The sequence below is a fragment of the Parasteatoda tepidariorum genome, chromosome 1, assembly GCF_982258835.1.
Source record: "Parasteatoda tepidariorum strain Cologne lab strain chromosome 1, Ptep-v5.0, whole genome shotgun sequence".
Taxonomy (NCBI): domain Eukaryota; kingdom Metazoa; phylum Arthropoda; class Arachnida; order Araneae; family Theridiidae; genus Parasteatoda; species Parasteatoda tepidariorum.
In genome coordinates, this window is record NC_141755.1 from 4,201,635 (window position 1) to 4,220,772 (window position 19,138).

Below are 19,138 nucleotides of genomic sequence, written 5' to 3' on the forward strand. Positions count from 1 at the left end.
GTAATTTCATTTTATAACTATTTTATGTAATAATCATAAAATAGCTCTTCTGCCTTACAATTGAATTTCTTCGTTATCAAGAGCTGTTAATTTGGATTCGTATGTTTACAGTGTACGTTGTCTGTTTTTAATTTTTACCGTTAAAGCAAGCGACTGTATCTTTTCAAAACATATAAAATCGTCTCATCTTTCGCAACTTGTAAAACCTTTTGTTTTTGCCACTGCATGTTTCTACATTGAGAGTGATTGAGTTTCTTTTTTTTTATCATCATTGTTTTGACTTTACATAAAGAAGTCATTGACTATATATTTTTATTAGAAGTTGGCGTTGCAAATCTGTCAAAAGTCAGTTGATTTTCAGGTTATCGAACTTGTTAAATGTACGAATACGGAGAATCCAGAACTCTCCATAATTTTTTATGAAACATTTTAGCTAGAAGGAGTTTTTTTTATTTTTTTATTCGCATAAATAAAAGTGACGATACTTTAGAATTATAAGAAATCATCTGAAACATAGGTTTCAAACTTAAGCTAGCACCACTTTTGTTAGGCGTTAGGGTTTTGATGTTATTAACGGAAAGAAATTGTTTTAAATATCGAGTGAACTTTTAAAATTTTATTTGATATAGTATCGAAAAACTCATACATATTTAGCTCTACATGCATAACATGTTATTGAGTGGGAAAAAAAAACACTTTGTATGCTATTCTGCTGAATTTTTTTTTTTTTAACGCTTGCAAATTTGAAGCGATTTTATTTTCAAAATTCAAACTTTTTGTTTGTGAATTTTTGACAAATAAATTTTTTTTTATTCATCATAAACATGATGATGTTACAATTTGAAACTTTTACAATACTATGCAACATTCTTCTTCGAAGTTTGCAGTGACTACTGCCTTGGTAAAGTATAAAGTGCCGTATCTTTTTCTAATTTTCATGTAGCTATTAGTATTGTCTGGCATTGCATCGTTGTTTATAAATATTAGGAAAAACTGTGTTTGAAAAAAAAAAATTTAAGGAAATATTTCATCATTCTAAATTTCAAATGCAAAAGCCCTCTGTTCATATCTCCATGATTTATGGACGTTAGGTTTTAGTCCATTTCGCTGAAAATGTTATTTGTAAATATGTCATCGTGGTCAAAAAATATTAATCAGCAAAAAGCTCACAATTGAATACTTTTCAATATATAACGAATTAGCATTTGCCTAGTTTCAACAAGCATTGCATATAAATTAGAAAGTGATAACATTTAATTTGATACCTTGAAATAATTTTATGTCTGGACATTTCTTTCTTTTAAATTTCATACAAACCTACAATTATAACTCTTACAATAAATCCCATTGCTCTAGACCTTAACTTGTAGCAATGAAAAATAAATTTTATGTGAAATTTCTGCAGAAACAATTAGATTTCAACTTCAATTATTCATAACTTAAAATTTTCAATATAAATATGGATTCCCATTTCTCTTAAACAGCTAGACTCTTCACTTTATAGTTTAACATTTAAAAAAATAATCAAATTTTATTTCACAATGGATTTAAGGTATTCTTTTTCTCTATAAGCTTCACATTTTTTAAGGCCTATACTTAGGTACTGTACGTAATGTAAAAAATATTACAATTTAACACAATTGTGTTAATTATTTTTTCCAGATATGCATAAAATATGCTGTTTTACTTTCATATTAATAATATTTAACTGTCTACTTAATTTATTGTGAAAAGTGATCTGCTGCATCATTTTCATGCAAGCACCTAAAATTTTTGTTCAAGAGCTAATTTCATAAAATTGCTTACAAAAATTCAAATATAAGAGTAGGAGTTTAGTAAGTTGTCAGAAGAAATTTTCAATAAAAAGTAACTTAATGATTAAAAATGTATAATATCGAAAATATTATAAAATTTTAAATTTTTTTAGGGGGTATTGAAAAACTTTTATCTTGCAAAGTGGGCACTGAGCCAACAAGTTTGGGAACCTATGATCTCGAATCAACTCCTTAATATTGGTTTTTGCATTTATTTGAAATTAGCAGAGGTTGCTATGTTCTCATTTTCAGCAGTGTTGTGAGGTCGGTTGTTCGACTCAAATTTCGAACTTCAGACTAATTAAGAGCTCGACTACAATTTACATTCTATTAAAATTTTCACCGAATCTTTGATTACAATTAAAGATATTTAATTTAATAAGAAAAAGAGCTTAAAATCTATCTCCTACGTGCTACTCGCAGATTTTAACCATATTGTTACAAATAAATAAATACATTTTTAGTGAATATTATAGAACTAGGAAACTGATGACGCACGGAATTCATAAGTTAAATAAAATTCTAATTTTTTGAATTTTTTCAATAGTTTAACAAGACATGGCCTAAAAAACGTTCAAATTATCAAATTTGTGATTAGTTATGATTTAATTAATTGTCTCAATAATCATTTGAGTAATAGTTTTGTTCACGTACTAATCATAATATTTCTATAAATAATTTTCATTAAATCAAAAACTTCGTTTCTTGTTCTAACCCGATAGGATCTAACTTTTGACCAACCGGAATTGGAGTAGAACAAATTTTTTCTACTCTGACTTGCACATTTTTCTTCAACTCTACAGCTCTGATTTTACTGATTAAGGGAGGGAAATGAAAAGTTTAAAATCTTCAAAAATATGGCATATAATCAATCCAGGTTGTACTTACGTGATTTTTTTTAATGCCCCCCATATTTCATTTATGAAATTATTATTTGTTCTTATTTATTTCAACTCTTTCAGTTCAGATCCTTGAGTTCAGTTTTAGCTCTTGTTCTGTATTAATTTTTGTATGTTTTTGAACAAGTATTAAAACTATTCTGAATACATTAGTTTAAAGGACTGGCTATTTGGTTATGTGTATTACATGGTTGCCAACTCTACTGGATTTTTCCAGTTTCTCCTGGTCTTCTCTGGTTTAATAAAAATTCCCCTGGTTTTTGTACATTTTAGAAAATTTCCTAAAATTGAGTAAGTTTCCTAAAAAATCTCTATTGAAATAGAAGTTTTGCACAGATTATTGCTTGCTATTATATTAAAATAAGTATTATATATAATAAAGCTAGCCTCATTTATAAAAATCTGTTTAAAACTGTTTTTGTCCTAAAATGTTTAGTTTATTTTCATTCAGAACTTCCTTTTAGAATTAATAAAAAAATATTTTACTATCTTTGATAATTTAAATGCCTATTACTATTCAAAATTATGAGTCAACATAATGCATAACATTTCAAGTTCATTTAATGTCCATCATAACTGGAAAATATTGCAGTTTTTCTATTTTGATGACTATAAAATTCCCTGTAGTGAATTATTTGGTACATTATGCAACAATTATTATGAAATTTATATTATTTCGTAAAATCTACTGGATTTTTTTGTCTGTGGTATTAGCTTTTCTTTTTGGATTTTAAACCCATCCTTACTGACAAAATACTTATTCCATGCCTACTCTTCGCTACACTTTTGTTAAACGTTCTTAGACTTGAGCTACTTTCCATATTTGAATCATCTTGGAATCACTATTCAAAATTGAAATTTTCCTCTTTCATCAGTTCAAAACCTTTTCAATCCAGTAGTTTATGCTCGACTGGATATCAACGTTTTATCAATAGATTACAGCTGTGAAAAGAAAAGGATAGGTTTTTGACCTATTAATCTACGAAGCGATATAGTTTGCATTTCATTAGTTAACAAATAGTTTATTCTCTGATTCATCTATTCGTTTTTTTTTTTTTGTACTGTGGCTTCTATAAGTTTTTATTCTCTTGTAGCTAATATTTATTTTGAATTTTCAAACCTTTTAGATGTATTTTTCTTAATCATTGACCTAAACCAAAATAAAATATTCACTTTTATATTTAACAATAAAATATTTTTAATACGATGATTTACTGTTTTTGATGCAATTTTCTTCAATGAACTTAAAATTTTCATAATTTTTTTATTTATCATTTTTGCATTTTTATTAACATTTTATCGTCAGAATTATCCTTTTTAGTGGTACCGTGGGCAAACGTAAATTGTATATCAGTACTTCGATATTAACATCTAACAAATCGATACCTATTTATTTTTTGTCAAAAGGAAGACTAATTGAAAAGAAAGTTGTATATTTTGTATTAAAATGTCTCTTTTTTATTGCTTTAATTAATGTTTTAATTTATTTTCTTTAAAATGAATTTCATAAAAATCTATGAAGGTAAAGTTTTCTTATCCGTTTTGCTTTTAAAGAATAAATACGTGGAAGAAACAATTTTTTCAAATCGAAATTTTTTTTTATGCTCTTTAGCCATACCCTGCAACATTTTAGGTTTATTCGAAATATTTTTTTCAAGTGGTCATGAACTGAAGCATAAAATTTTAAAACAAATTGAATTTTTATAAAAACTTTTATCGGGAAAGGGTTAAACATTTAACAGGATTTACGAGCTAGGCCATTTATGTATTTTATATTTTTTATGTACCTTTTTAAAATTATTTATAATTAGTAAGCCAGCTTCTTTTAATTCTAATTACATATACTATGCTACCACTAGGAAAAATATATAAAACTAGGGAAATTTCGCAGCAGTTAGAGCCCTTTTTTTATTTTATTTAATTTTTACGTCTTGTGAATAATATCTGTTCCAATTAATTTTAGTTTGTATAATAGTGTCTGGTATAAGACTCTATAAGTATTCATATTTTACCCGCATAAAAACATATCTTTGAAAATTATACGTGCATCAGTATTGCGTGATTTACCTTCCGCATAATGTAATGCGTTTTTCGGCCTTTCTTTTTTCCTTCACGAATTCGAATGTCATCAGCATTCACCTTGAATTGTTACAATGAGTTAGTTATTCCATTGCACCTGCAGCTGACGATACGATTTCCTTTGAATTTTTCAAAATTGTGTAAACTACACTTTTATTTAATTTGTAAACTGATAATAATGAAAAATTTGAACATAATGTGCCGGTTTTGCTTTCGTTTTCGAAGAAGAGTTGGTGCTCTCATAATTTTTTTTGGCGCAGAGTTTTTATGAAACATATTTTTCATTATTTTGAATTAATTTAGATCTGAATAAAAAAAATATATGATATTAAGCATTTTGATAATTTATGGTTTGATTTAGATTTAAGAGAAACAGCTATTCATCCTTGAAATTTTTGTTAATTTACAAAATCAACTATGGATACATTTTTGAATATGAATGAAATTTGTTTTCAAACTACTTTTTGGATTTAATATTTTAGTACAAATATAATTTCGATAATCTAACATATTTTTTTGGAAACTATTAGACTGTTTTTATAATTAAAAAAAATTACCAAAATATATTTTTGCTTACAATTAGAGCATCAGAAAATATGTTATTCCTCTTTTAACAATAAAGGGAAGAAAGCCCATCTTCATATTGCTAGCCAGGTCAGGGTTCGGAAGGTGTCCATGACTCCAAGTCTGGTTTTAATTCTTTCATAATAATCTTTTGCTCTTAAAACTGAAAAAATAGTTTCATTCCTTATGTTGCAATACTTGGGGAAAATCTAGGTTTTCATCAGTTGTTTATCTAAAGTGCGACAAATTCACGATAATTGCGAGAGTAATTTCTTAATTTTGTATTTCGTTTATATTTTTAGTACTTATATTATTTACAACTTATTATTCATTACAATTAATGTACTTGAATGGTTAAGTTTTAGCTGTATTAACTATTTTTATAGTTTCGTCACTTACATCCATAGTTTGTTTCAAAGTGTAACATTTATGAAACAAGCATTATAAGTATATATAATAATTATTATAAAATAGACAAATATTATATGACTGGGATGAGACATTTTTAAATCGTGTAAGAGTGTGGCAATTTGGGAACATTGTCTTTGTGGTTATTTGAATAGCTCATTTTCGTTTACAATGTATATATGTATTTAAGTGTCATTATAAATAATGCTCACATTTTCAAAATGTTAAGAAGGGAGTGTTTTTTTTTTATATGAACGTTCATTTTGGAAAGCATTTTGGCCATTATATATTTCTGTGTATTATGCTACTATCGAGTGGAAAAGGACAGAAACTTGTGAAGTACAAGCCTGGAATCCGTTCTAAGCAACAGTTTGATGTGAAAATGTCACGTTTGGAAAAAGTCGATACAGTATTATCGAAAAAGAATCTGGAATTAAAATTTTACATTATGCAAAAGAAAATAAAAAAGTGAAATTAAAAAAAAAGAGTACCATGCTCGACAGACATCAAAATAATAATATCAATAATAGCTTGTTTCTGGATTAACCGTTTCAGTTGCGACTATGATTCGATTTTCTAGGTGGCTCATATCAGTAATTGTTTCAATGTGATTCTAATGAGGGGAGGAAAATTTCTCATTCTTTTACAACAATTAAACGCAAGAAATTAAAATTTTAACATTTATTAACTGATTCATTAAAAATATTATAGTTTGATGTTACGAGTCATTTAACGCGCAAGTGAGGTCACAAGTAACTAAGAGTAAAGAGATTTCAAAATCTCGGTATTCTTTTTTGATGCTCCAAGTCCAACAAATATGTTTATTTTAAATGTTTCAAACTTGTGTTTCATTTTACAAAATAAAATTTAAAAAAAATGAGACTTCAGTCTGTAAATATATTTATTGTTTTACAGAATCCAAATAAAAGTGTGTGTGCAATGTGATCTTAAACAAGGACAATGGACGATGATGTGAATCGAAGTTCCGATTCCCTGCCAACTAGCGAAGAATTTGAGTTAGTTGGAAACAGCACTGAGCCTAAGCTTTGCATTGGAGGTGATAAAAATGAAGAGTATCTGAAACAATCTCTGCAGGAAGTTTTGCGTGATATTGATGGCAAAATGCTGGACATTTCGCCTCCTCCTCACCATACTGCCGTATGTTTCTTTTTTTTTTTTGCATCATTCATTTTTAAAAAAAATATAGTGTGTGCATAGTACTCAAATACATTTACTTATACATATTGTACATACAAATACATTAGTACTTATACATTTATAAAAGCTTTTATTTTCAAAATCCAACTTTAATTCATGAAACATTTTTATATATGAAACAAGCTCAGTTTAATTTTTTTTCTTCAAATGCTAATGCTGAATGATGCTTGACAGTTTGAAGTTCCGGAATGAGTGCTTTTTTTCCCCTTCTGTCTCTGCTGTAGTGAAATTTTTGTTTATTTTCTTTTTTAAATAGACTGAGCTCTGTTTAAAATTAAATAATTAAACGCATCTTTTAAAATTCCAGTGTTATAGCTGGTTTGGACACTTTTTCTGATCACTTATTTTAGTAAAAAAAATTTAATTCGAATTTTTATTTTATTTATTTACATCTAAAATTAACTTAAATGAATTGTTTTCGTTAATATTTTATGGCCGGTAAAAGACAAACTAGCAAAGTGTATTTGAAACTTAAATAATCGTCAATTATGTATTTTCTCTCTGAGTATTCAGAATTAGTGTGATTTTGAGAATTGATTTTTTGATCGAGTTAGCAGTAAATGTTAAAAAAAATTTTTTTTTTCAATATTCAAACAATCAGTCAACCCATTCAAAACGTCTCGAGTCGAAGTATTTATTTTACAGAAATTCTAAATGTGTCCCTTTTTGGTCCACGTTTAGAGTCAGAAGTGTTTGCCTCTTTTTATTAAATCAATAAAAGTTTGAAAGAAAAAAAAAAGACTTGGATAAATAGTTATGGTTTGTATTTCACTACTTTATTTTGATTTAGATTTTAAATTTATAATACCGTTAGGTTTCTATTTTTGAATGTAAAGAGTGATTTTTGAATAAATTGTCATTTGTTGCATTTATTGGATCGTAAATTTATTTACTTTAATAATCTACTTTATTTTACCTGTTTTTCCGTTAACATATTTCAAATATTGATTTAATAAGCCAACGTTATGCATAAAATTAAGCAGCATTCATTTTTTTCTCATGTTGCTTTTTTAAAATTATATCGTTAAAATCTATATAAGTATTTGTGAATGCTTTTTAAAACTTTGTTTTGCTTGTAAGTAGATGAAATTTTGATTTTAACCAGGAATTGATGAAAATTTATAAATATTAAGTCAGTTTTCTATTTATTTACTTATTATTTACTCACCCCTCCTCAAAAATACTGTTCTGAAAACTTTTATCACTGCTCATGAGCAATCGAAACGGAAATAAACTTATTAACGGAAAGAAGTTGTGTCACTTCCTATTCCCCCCTCAATCTAAAATACTGCAATCCAACTCACACAAGTACAAGTTCACACTTTCCTTAATGTTTCGAACATTCATTAAACATAAATATATATATTTCTCCTTTTCCCCCCCCTCTTTTCTACATGCTAAGTTTTTCAATAACATTTATTCTTAGATCTAAAGCATTGAGCACCATCTTTGTGTAATGATGAAAAAATAATTTTTTTTTATATGTATTAGAAACTTTTTGTGAATCGCTTAAATTTTTATTTTGTTAATTTTTTTATTCTAATTTTATGTTTTATTTGATTTTATTCTTGTCTGGACGACGCACGGTACGATACGGCTCGAAGGACAGTCCAGAACTTGTTTTATTGTGCTCGCTTCACTCGCATATTCGCTCAACTCGCATCTACCTGTGATGAAGATATTGGTGTGAATTGATATTCGATCCTTCTGCGCAAATTTAATACGTCTAAATTTGAAACCTTTAAACACTTAACTGCTAATCGTAGCGTATTGTATGCGAATTTTATATTCTAACGTCAAAACTGGATGCGAAAATTTTTAAAAAAGGAAAAGTTTTGTACAGTGCTGATTATAAAAAGAAGAAAAAAAAGACGGACTACCCTGATTAACTTTTGATCTAATGATCTGATATTCACGTTCTACTACTTAATCTTGATAGTTTGAAGGGGTAACCTCTAATATGCTAATTAATTAATGCAGAATATATTTTAAGTTACGAAATCAGACACAAAAGCGCATTTTCTCTAAATAAACATGTCTTTTTCTCTCCAAAATATTGGGAGTAGCCTCAACCTGGGAAAAAGGGTCCCCATAGTTTATAGTCCGATCCAATATTTGAACCCCTTAATGTTAATTTTACTTTTTGCGTTTTTCACCATATCTCGAGAACCGTTTACACAAATTGGAAAAATTTTACTCACAATTATAAAAGTCATTTATCCAAAGATAATTCATTGCAAAAAATAAATTTTCGTAAATGTTATAATTATTTTTTATTATTTTATTTAATAATAATCGAAGAATATTTGAATTGTAAGGTATAAAATTTTTTACGTCATTTTAAAGTAGTTAATTTTACATGGTAAAATACAAAATTTAAGAGAAATCGGTTAAATAAGAAATGGCATTTTGAAAAAATCGTTTACTTAAAATTTGATTTCTCTGGAACTATTCAACCGATTTCGCTCAAATTTCAAATTTTTCCATACAAAATTACATACTTTAAAAATGACGTAAAATTTTTTATACTTTACAAATAAAAATTTTTAGACTGTTATTAAACAAAATAATAAATGTTTACTAAAATTTTTTTTTTATTGGAATCATCTTTGGATAAACGAATTTTATAATTGTGTGCAAAAATTTTTCAATTCGCTCAAAAATTCTCGAGATATGGCGAAATACGCAAAAAGTAAAGTTAACATTATTTAAGGAGCTGACAGCCTATATACGAACTCGTATACCAAGATGGAAAAGAGCAAAAACTAGTTCAGTATTTTTTTCGAGAAACATTACATTTTTGTAACTACCGAGATTTTTTTTACAATTGTAGCATACATATAAAACTAATTCTTTCCTGAGAATAAGTAGATATTGTTGAATAGTTTAGAAGAAAGATAAATAGTTAAAAGAGAATAGATTTGCTCCTCCCAAGAGCAAGTTAAAACTGAAATGATTTTACTACCAGCTTTTCTGTCTCTCTTTCACCCATGGTCCAAACTTTGGATCGCTCTCCTGACCAAACTATGGGGACCAAAATATTTCCCAGATTGCGGCTACTCCCTATATTTCGAGATAGGTCAAAAATCCGAATCTGTCGAAAGAAAGGCATGTTTGAGAAAGTAAGTGTTTATATCTGATTTCGTAACTTAAAATATCGTCTGCACTAATTAATTAGCATATTTGAGATCACCCCTCGTATGGCGTAAGAGTACATAACTGCAATAATAATAATAATTTTACTGTTTAATTAAATAACGCAGTGAAAGAAAAAAAAACTCCCACTTTTTACATAAAATACTCAAATAATATTCGCAACAAAAGCATTTTCTTTTCATATTGTTACCAAAATATATCTCTAAAATAGTGCAAAATTTTATACTTACCAATAGTTTTTGTGCTTTGAGAGTGAAAAAGCACGTGAAGTTTCCGGTAATTTTTTTGTTTTTGTTTAACATAGATAAGATTAACTGAGGAAAAAAACTAATTTAAATTATGTATAAAAAAAAAAGTACATGATTTTTTTGGAATCCCTTTCTTCTTCATCGAGCGCGATCTCCTAAACCGATAATCTTCATCGGATTTAGTTTCCAATCTAAACACATTGAACGAGTAAATCCGATGACGATAGTATTTGTCTCTAAATCATAAATTTGTGTTTCGACGAGTTATTTACTATGGCTTCTTAATTAGAGGGTTATGTATCGATTACTTCTACGTACTGAAACTTCCGCAATCATTTGTCGATCTGCTTCGTTGATTGTGGTAGAAACGAGAAACAAGTGCATTTTTAAATTCAAATTTATTAAAAAGTTCTAAACGTTTTTTTAATTGTATTTATTTAAATGATTTTCTTTTATCGAATTTTCGGAATTTGTATGTGCGTGTGTAATCGTTATTTACTGTTTTTTTTTCCTCGTGATTAATTGTTTCCATTTTTTAAAATTATTTTTACTTCGTATTTTTGCAACCTTTGAGCTTATTGTTCTAAGAAAAATGGTACTATGTTTTTCTACTTAGTTTAAGCGTCTATTTTATTGCCAATTAATATGCGAAGTATTGATCTGTAGTTAAGTTTATTGTGTTAACAAGAACAAAAGGATTCATCATTTGAGCGTAAAGGAAATATTGCATTTCAAAAAAGATTTTTAATTTTAATGTTTATAATATTGAGATATGGTTTTGTTTCAAAGTTACCTTCTACTCTCATTTATGTAAAGGCCATGGAAGAAGTATGTGCAATTTTTGTTTAAGTATTAAAGGCTTTATTTATTTAACAATATATGTACTAAAACCAGTCTATGTCAGCCTTTGAGATAAATGGCGTTTTTTTTAATCATTTTTATGCAAAACATTTTTATGCGTACCAAATCTAAGAATAAGATATATACTGAAAGTATATATCTAATAAGTATTACTAAGGGATTTATAAAAGAAATGGTAATAAGATTAACTATTTTAGTCATTTTTCTGCCTTCTATATATATATATATATATATATATATATATATAATGATGAAATTACTGAAATGATTCTTTGTAAAATATAAAGCACAATTCTTTGTCTAAAAATATATTCTTTTTTAAAAATGTTAAATATATATTTTGATATATTTTAACAAACCCTGAAGGGTTTACAATCCAAATAAATTATGCAATGAGTAAAATGAGTAAAGATATTACACATATAGGGTGGCCACCTGCCTGGAAAACCTGGAATTATCAGGGAATTTTAAAGAAAAACTGGAAATTTTTTCTTCGATTTTTTAAAAATTTTTCTAATTTAATTTATTTACTAATTTTCTTAATTATTATACCATCCGTTACATTCACTTTATGTATCACCCAACAGTTGAAATAGCATCAACATAGCGATACTTTGCCGGCATCAAAATTTGAAATAAATTATATTTCTCCCATGGTTTCTAAACGAATGGAGAAACCTTTGATCTCTATGGAGACTGCAGTTTAGGATAGGCAAAGATTGTGGTGGAGGTGGAAGAAGGGGCTAAGAATATTTGCTTCTGTTTTTAAAAGTAGGTTGCTTTTTTTTTTTTTCCTAGTCCGCGGGCTGAATCCATTTATGATTCATATTTGTTCCGATGCTTTGGTGGTATTTTTTTCCCTTCTATTTTGACAAAAATATTCAAAATGTTTTAGTATTTTTAACTTTATAAAATTCTCCGAAAATTAGCTGGTTATAATTTAGTAACAATAGATTTTATACTGCACTCTTTTTCTGAAATTTCATGTACTCCCATCCAATAAAATTTGTGAATTATTTTTACTCAGCAAATTTTACCAATCGGACATTTTCTTACAATCGCTAACAGTCTACAAATCGTTACAGTTGTTGCATTAATGCTAATTTTCTTGATTTCATTTTAACCTTTTAAAACATGTTTTAATTAAAAAAAAAAGGTTTTTTTAAGAACCAACAATATGTTGACATTTAATTTTGCTGTTTTGTTGGTGAGTATTTGAATTTTGATTCAAAATTCGAATTGTATAGTAATCACAGTATCGAAAGTTCGTAAAAGTTGTTTGCATTCCAGAGATGATATTTCCAAAATTGTTTCTCCTTTTACCCTAAAAAGCTGAAAAAGACTAAGGAATGTATAGGAAACATGTTAAATGATGTATAAACATATTTTTTTTTTTATTCATCGTTTATTCAGAAGAAGGATAACGAAACTTTGTTTTTTTTTTGTTCTACCCTGTACAAGCTTCTAGTTGTAATAACAAAAACAATTGACGATGCTAAAATTAAAAAATAATGTGTTTAGATTGGAATTCTTTAAATATTTTAATTTCAAATAAGAGAAAAACAAACAAACAAACAAAAAAAGAATAAAATTAAATGAATTTTTTCTATATAGTATGCAATAAGAAATTAGACAATTTTGCATTTGCGACATTCATTTTTGTACACTGAATCTCTTAAAATAATATTGCTAATTCAATACAACATTATTTAAACATTTGACTTGAGATATTGGTTCAAATAAAAGATGAACAATGACTTTTATAAAGAGCACTGTTTAGATAAAATACAGTATAAAATGACTTTATATTGAAAGGTAAATACAGTGACTGCCTGAAGTGTTCTTACATTTATGATCTTCAATTAAATAAGACTTTCTATTAATTAAAACGAATATTTCAGAATGGATATTTAATAATAAAAAAATATAATATTCTTAGCAAAACTGTATAACATATATTTTGTTAAAAAGAAGTAAAAGAAATCAATAATCAAAAAGAAACTAAAACTTTATTTCACAAAAGTCATCGTACAGTTTCAAAAGAATTCCCGCCTTTCAGTAAGTATTATAATTTTTTCGTTAAATTAACATTTAATCGAGTTCCTTTTCGCATATACAATAGCTTTTAAAAGTCTGTAAATAAATGCAACTTTTTTTTTGTATTTTGTTTGGTCATATTTTTATTTCCTTCGTTTCCTTTATTGCTGCATTTACCTCTTATATGACTAATATTCAACTTTCAAATGTTGTTCATTCTTTCATTACGACTATGAGCCGTTTTTAAAAAGAAAACTTAGCATGTAAATATTAAAGCAATGGACGATAATTTTAATTCTGAAATCCGAAAACATTTAAGTGTAGGTTGACTTTTGTAAGGTCAAAATTTTATTACTTATTGATAATCGTTTTCTTAAAAATAAACTTTTGCTTCATTTTTAAAATATTCCATACATTATTAAATACTCATTCTGGAATATTCATTTTAATAAAGTAATACTGCCCTATTTCAATAAAAGTTTGAAGTGAATGAACACTTTTGGGAGCCTATGTAAATATAAAAATTTATTGATATATAATCACCTGGTATGGTTTTCTTTTGCCTAATGAAAATATATTAAACAATACTTATCCAAATTTTTTTTGCAATATATTTTTTTAATCATGTACTTTATTTTTCTAGAGTATTTAGTTCATTTAAATTAAATTTTGTTAGCAAAATTCTGATTACTGAAACATGTTTGAATATATATAGTTCTCTATAAAAACGTAAAATTATAAAACAGAAGTTTGATCATTTCAACTACCGATTTGGTTTTATAATTTCAAAGAAAATTGATTGGGTAAAACTCACTTGGTAGGTGTTTTTTTTAACGTTTTTTTTACGTTTAAATCGGTTTTTCTTTCCCCTCTCAAGTGATCTCTGTCTGAAAAATTCTTCTGGATTTTTCTAGATTGGGTTCACTTTGACGAACCCTGGTTATTACAAATATTGCCTGCCTGTATGTAGATTATTATAAGAAAATCTTCAATATTTTTATATATGCCATGGATTACTATCTTTCTAATTTATAAATTATTGTTTTTTTTTTGTTTAAATATTGAATTGGTAATGTATTTCCATTTTATGTTAAAGTACTGGTGGTATTCAGATAGTGCAAGCTATTAGAAACAACTCAATTAAGAGTATTCCGTTAAACTATGATCTTGAACAGTTGGGGCGATTGCTCCTAATGGGCTATCAGGGAACAATGAATATTCAAAAGAAAAAAGAAAACAACAACAATAGAAAGCTTTCGACAGTTGTACTTAATATATGAAAACTGTTCACTGAAAATTCCTTACAATCGCTGTTATAATTATAGTTTTACAAAAAAAAAAGAAAAAAAAAGGAAAAAAAAATCATTACTACCTTATTTTAACTCTTGTGACAGAGATTGATATAAGAATTGTTTTCTTTGTTTCGCACTTTTCCCGCGACTTTTCTGCATTTGACTTATAGGCATGCTAGTTGAGTGTAGTCTGCTTTTTTTCGATTTAATTTAAAAAAAAAAAAAATCCGCCTTTTTGAAGAAAGTTTATCGTTTTCAAATTTCCGAGAAATAAAAAATCATTCGTTTTCATGCTTCACCCCACCTGTGCTAAGACGATTTAAAATCACATTCACGTGATTCAAATTCACTCATCGTGTTTCGTATTTTCACGATTCTTATCATATATCGCTTAAAAAAGCCAAAGTTCGTGTTTAAGTGACTTAGAAATTATACAACGGGATTCACGCAAATTTAAAGTCAAATGCTGAAATTTGTATTCATGCGATTTTAAAATCAAACATCGAGATTCGTATTCGCGTGATTTAAAAATCCCACATTGATATTCATATTCACAAATTTTAAATAAATAAAAAAAATTCTCACATTGATATTTTTAGAAAAACGTTAATAACATTTTGTGGATAAATGCTTCCTACATACACTTTTTTCTTGCTTAATTTTCAAACATTTTTCTAATTATCTAAAAAGTGTTTTTGCACATATCATTTTTGGATTTCTAATTTTAGCTTTTTTTTCAAACTCATTCTTGTGCTAGGAATCAATATAAAGTTTCATAAAAATTAAATAATTTTTAAAAAAAGATCAGTAATTTTCAAACAAATTTCGTCAAATAGAGGTGACGACGAAATGGTTGACACATGTTACGAAAATTAATTAATTGCATGTGCTTTGATTTTGTGTTCGAAGAAAGTTTTTGCGATCCAATATCGAAATTGAATACGTATACAAAACCGATTGTTTATAGTCCAGACAAAGAATTACGGGTTAAAAAAAATAAAATAAGTAAATACAAAATTAAAGTTTCTGAACTTTCTCATCATATTTTGGGTTGAAAAGAGATCTATCTTCCAGATCCTCTCAGAACTAAGAAATAGGTCGAACATTTGCTTGATCTGACAAACATTCATGCTCTAGCTGAAAACACAAGGCAGTCAATGTACAATATGAATGATAGATTAATAGAGTATTTAAAATATCAATTATCAATTGTTTTCAATTTTCACAGATTCCAATTTAAAAAAATTAATATGCACTCTTGTTTTAATAATTTTCCTTTAAATATCTGGGTTTTTTTTTGTTGTTGAAAAAACAGGGGACTATCCAGGTTAAATTGACTACCGTTTAGCGGTACCATCACAAATTCAACTTTAGGAAAAATGGTAGTTTCACAAAATGCTTTTAAAAAAACAAGTTCTACTATTCTCCTCCCCGCCTCTTAAAATTTTGTTTTTGTATCCCCCTAAGAAACTATAATTCCCGGGTTGGTAGCACGTGTTTGGTCAGATAGTGCGGTATGGTAGCCTAACCGGTATTATAGCGAGCTTTTTTTTTTCGCTGAGTTTTTCTTAAAAAAATTAAATGGTGAGTCGCTCCTTCTGTAAACTTTACAGGACATTGAAATTTCAACATTATTCTAAACATTCCAACAATGTTCTAAATTTATTCTAACAGACCTTTATTTTTTTATGAAACATTTTTTTCTCTGTGAAACTTTTTTCTAGATGACCCTGTGGGAAATGTTCTCATAATGAAAATAACTTTTAGTGCAAGTACTGTTAAATGCATGTTTTTTTGTTTGTTTTTTTTAAAAAAAATTCAACTTGAAGTTTAACAATGGACAATGATTTTTATAGATTTTTAATTTAAGGTATAATTTTAAACCCTAAATTTTACAATAGCAAAATCATTTTTGAATCTAAGGGGAACAATGTATAAAAATTTACCTGTCATAAGTGATTTTTATTTGTAGTGAAAATTTTTGAAAATATCTTCTTACTTTACCATATTTTTGTGTTGATTTTTTAATATTTTTAATTTTCACAAATTATGTCTAAATTTTCACAAAATAGGTACCTCTCATAAAAACCTAGACAGAGCCCTGAAAATTAAAAAATAAAACCCGGCAAAATTCAGTATTATCAATGCTTAGTGGAGGAGGCAATCATCATCCGGAGAGAAACGATAGGCCGAATAATGTTGGGAACCACTGATGTATTGAAATTTGATAGTAGTCATAGAATTATTTCTTAAAACATATGATTCAAATGAAAGTTCAATTTATATACATTTTCTGATATTAAAAAAAAGTCAGAAAATTTCATAAATAGTTTACAAACTCATGAAAAATAACTTTTTCCTAAAAATAATTTAGTAATAATTTTTTTAAAAAGAATAACATAAAACTAATTAGGGGACAATGTTTCTAAAAAGGTTTCAGAATTTGAAGGAAAATAGTTTAAAGTATATTTTGCTCTCATAAAATAAATTTAGCATATTCACGACATTAAAAAGCATATTCACAAACTCTTATTATCAGTAGTGTTTAATAAAAATTTCTTTTGTAAAGCAACTATTGTAATTTGTTCTAAAGTTTTGTAATGGACTGTTTTGAATTCCCTTTCTCTGCAGACTTAATATTTTATTTTTGGTGTGGATCATGTAAAAAAAAGTTTTTCTTTTTAATTTGTTGCAGAATCTTGAAAAAGAGGAGCACCCCAATGAAAAGTCTGATAGTGGTAGCAGCATTGAGATAATCTCTGATGAGCATCAACACCCTAGACTTCCTAGAATGAATCCCTTTGATCAAAATGTTCTTATGTATACTACCTCTCCAAGTCCCATGGATGAAGGTATAATGTTTATATTCATTTTTTTTTTTAAATGAATTTTTGGTGTATCTATTTGAAAAATTGCTGAAAATCTATATGGGGGGGGGGGAGATGTATTTTTTGAACTATTATTTAAAAATTCCAAGTCTGATTACAATACTTTTTAAAAGCTCTCAAAATCTAAGGGCATTAAACACTAATATTGCATATCTGTAGTTTGATACTTTAAATAGTTAATAATAATTTATAAAGGATGAAAAAGAAGTACATACTTAGAATTTTGAGATTCTGCCAGTATCAGGTTTTTTTTGTACTCCTCGTTAACTCGACAAACAAGAATATGTTTTTTTTAGTATATTTTAGCTCTCAACCAATTGCAGATTATTGCCCGTATATCCTAATTTTCCAAATCACATTAGGATATTGGAACTGTTGTTTACTTTAAAAATGTCTTTCTTTAACTGTCATGTCGCTTAAGGTTAGTTTAGATTTTAAAAAAAATTACAGAGAAAATTTTTTCTAGCTTCAAGACTTTAAACATCTATTATTTAATGATCAGTCTGTATGAGAATGACTACATGGGCTTTCAGTTACAAAGTTTCATAATCATTATTTTCTACCATTTGTTAATTTGTACTATTTTATTTATAATTTTTTCATATATCTAACATATAAATAAGAAATTGCACACTCATACTGTTTACTGATGGTAAAGACATGGTTCCTGATAGAACACTGCAGTGAAGCCTTACTGGCTGTGGTTAGTGAGCAAGTGGGTGTAAACTTTGATCAACTTGCAAGTATGCATGGTTTTGATCCTCGTTAAACTGTTTACCTTAAAGTGCTCGTCTTCACGCGCAGATCGTCAGAGCTATCAAAGCGGGGGAGTCATCTCCTCTACAGAGGATCAAAATTGTGATTCTTAGGGATATTTCCCAGACCGTCGCAAAAATATGTAGCTCTTGTGTGACGTAACTGAAGTGCAACAAAATGACTTTATTTTAAATTGCTTTATCAGGGTGCGTAGCATTTTTAAAAAGTGCTTAAAGGTGCTTATTTTCGATTTTCGTTTTTAAAAGCCCTTAAAGGTGCTTTTTTCATTGGGTGTTTTTAAAAAGTGCTTCATTTCCCCTTTTTCAAAATGAGATCTTTCCTTCACCATGTTGATTTTCTCTACTAATTATGCAAAAAGACACAGTTCACATTGTTCTATTCAACGTTTTCACAATTAATTCAACCCTAATTTATTTCGGCGTATTGTCAGTCCATAGCGTATGAAAACGCTACTCGTTCTAAAATTTTCAAAATTTCATGATTTTTGACAATTGTCAAAAACAATGCTAAAAGACTATTTTTTTTGTTTTGACATGACGGTTAAAACAAGATAAAACTGTCAATTGTCAAAAACTTTCCAACTCTGCCTAATTATGATATTTTTTTAAGTGCTTAAAAATATTTTTTGAGTGCTTGAAAAGTGCTTAAAAGGTGCATATATTTTGTTGAATAATTTGGCTACGCACCCTGTTTATTAAAGTTTTCAGAAAGCATGCTGTTTATCTTCATGCAAAATTGAATTTGTTTTTCAATTGGGTATTAAAGTAATATTTAAATAAAACCTAAATAATTTCTTATTCCTTTTAATAAATTTTCAAATTTTTTTTTTAATTGCATGTTTAATTTTTTGACAAAATAGGAAGAAATTTCAGTGAAAAATATATATACATTACTCTG

General features: G+C 27.4%; 1 protein-coding gene across 2 annotated transcripts in view; it reads left to right on the forward strand.

Annotated features, from left to right (window-relative positions):
* LOC107441195 (rab GTPase-activating protein 1) overlaps nt 1-19,138 on the forward strand; it is a 71,992-nt gene that overhangs the window by 10,884 nt on the left and 41,970 nt on the right. For both annotated transcript variants that reach the window (XM_016054361.4, XM_087158450.1), the window contains 2 exons: nt 6,680-6,922; nt 17,272-17,428. In XM_016054361.4, the coding sequence (XP_015909847.3) occupies nt 6,725-6,922; nt 17,272-17,428 (355 nt within the window). In that variant the 5' untranslated portion in view covers nt 6,680-6,724. The remainder of the gene's footprint in view (nt 1-6,679; nt 6,923-17,271; nt 17,429-19,138) is intronic.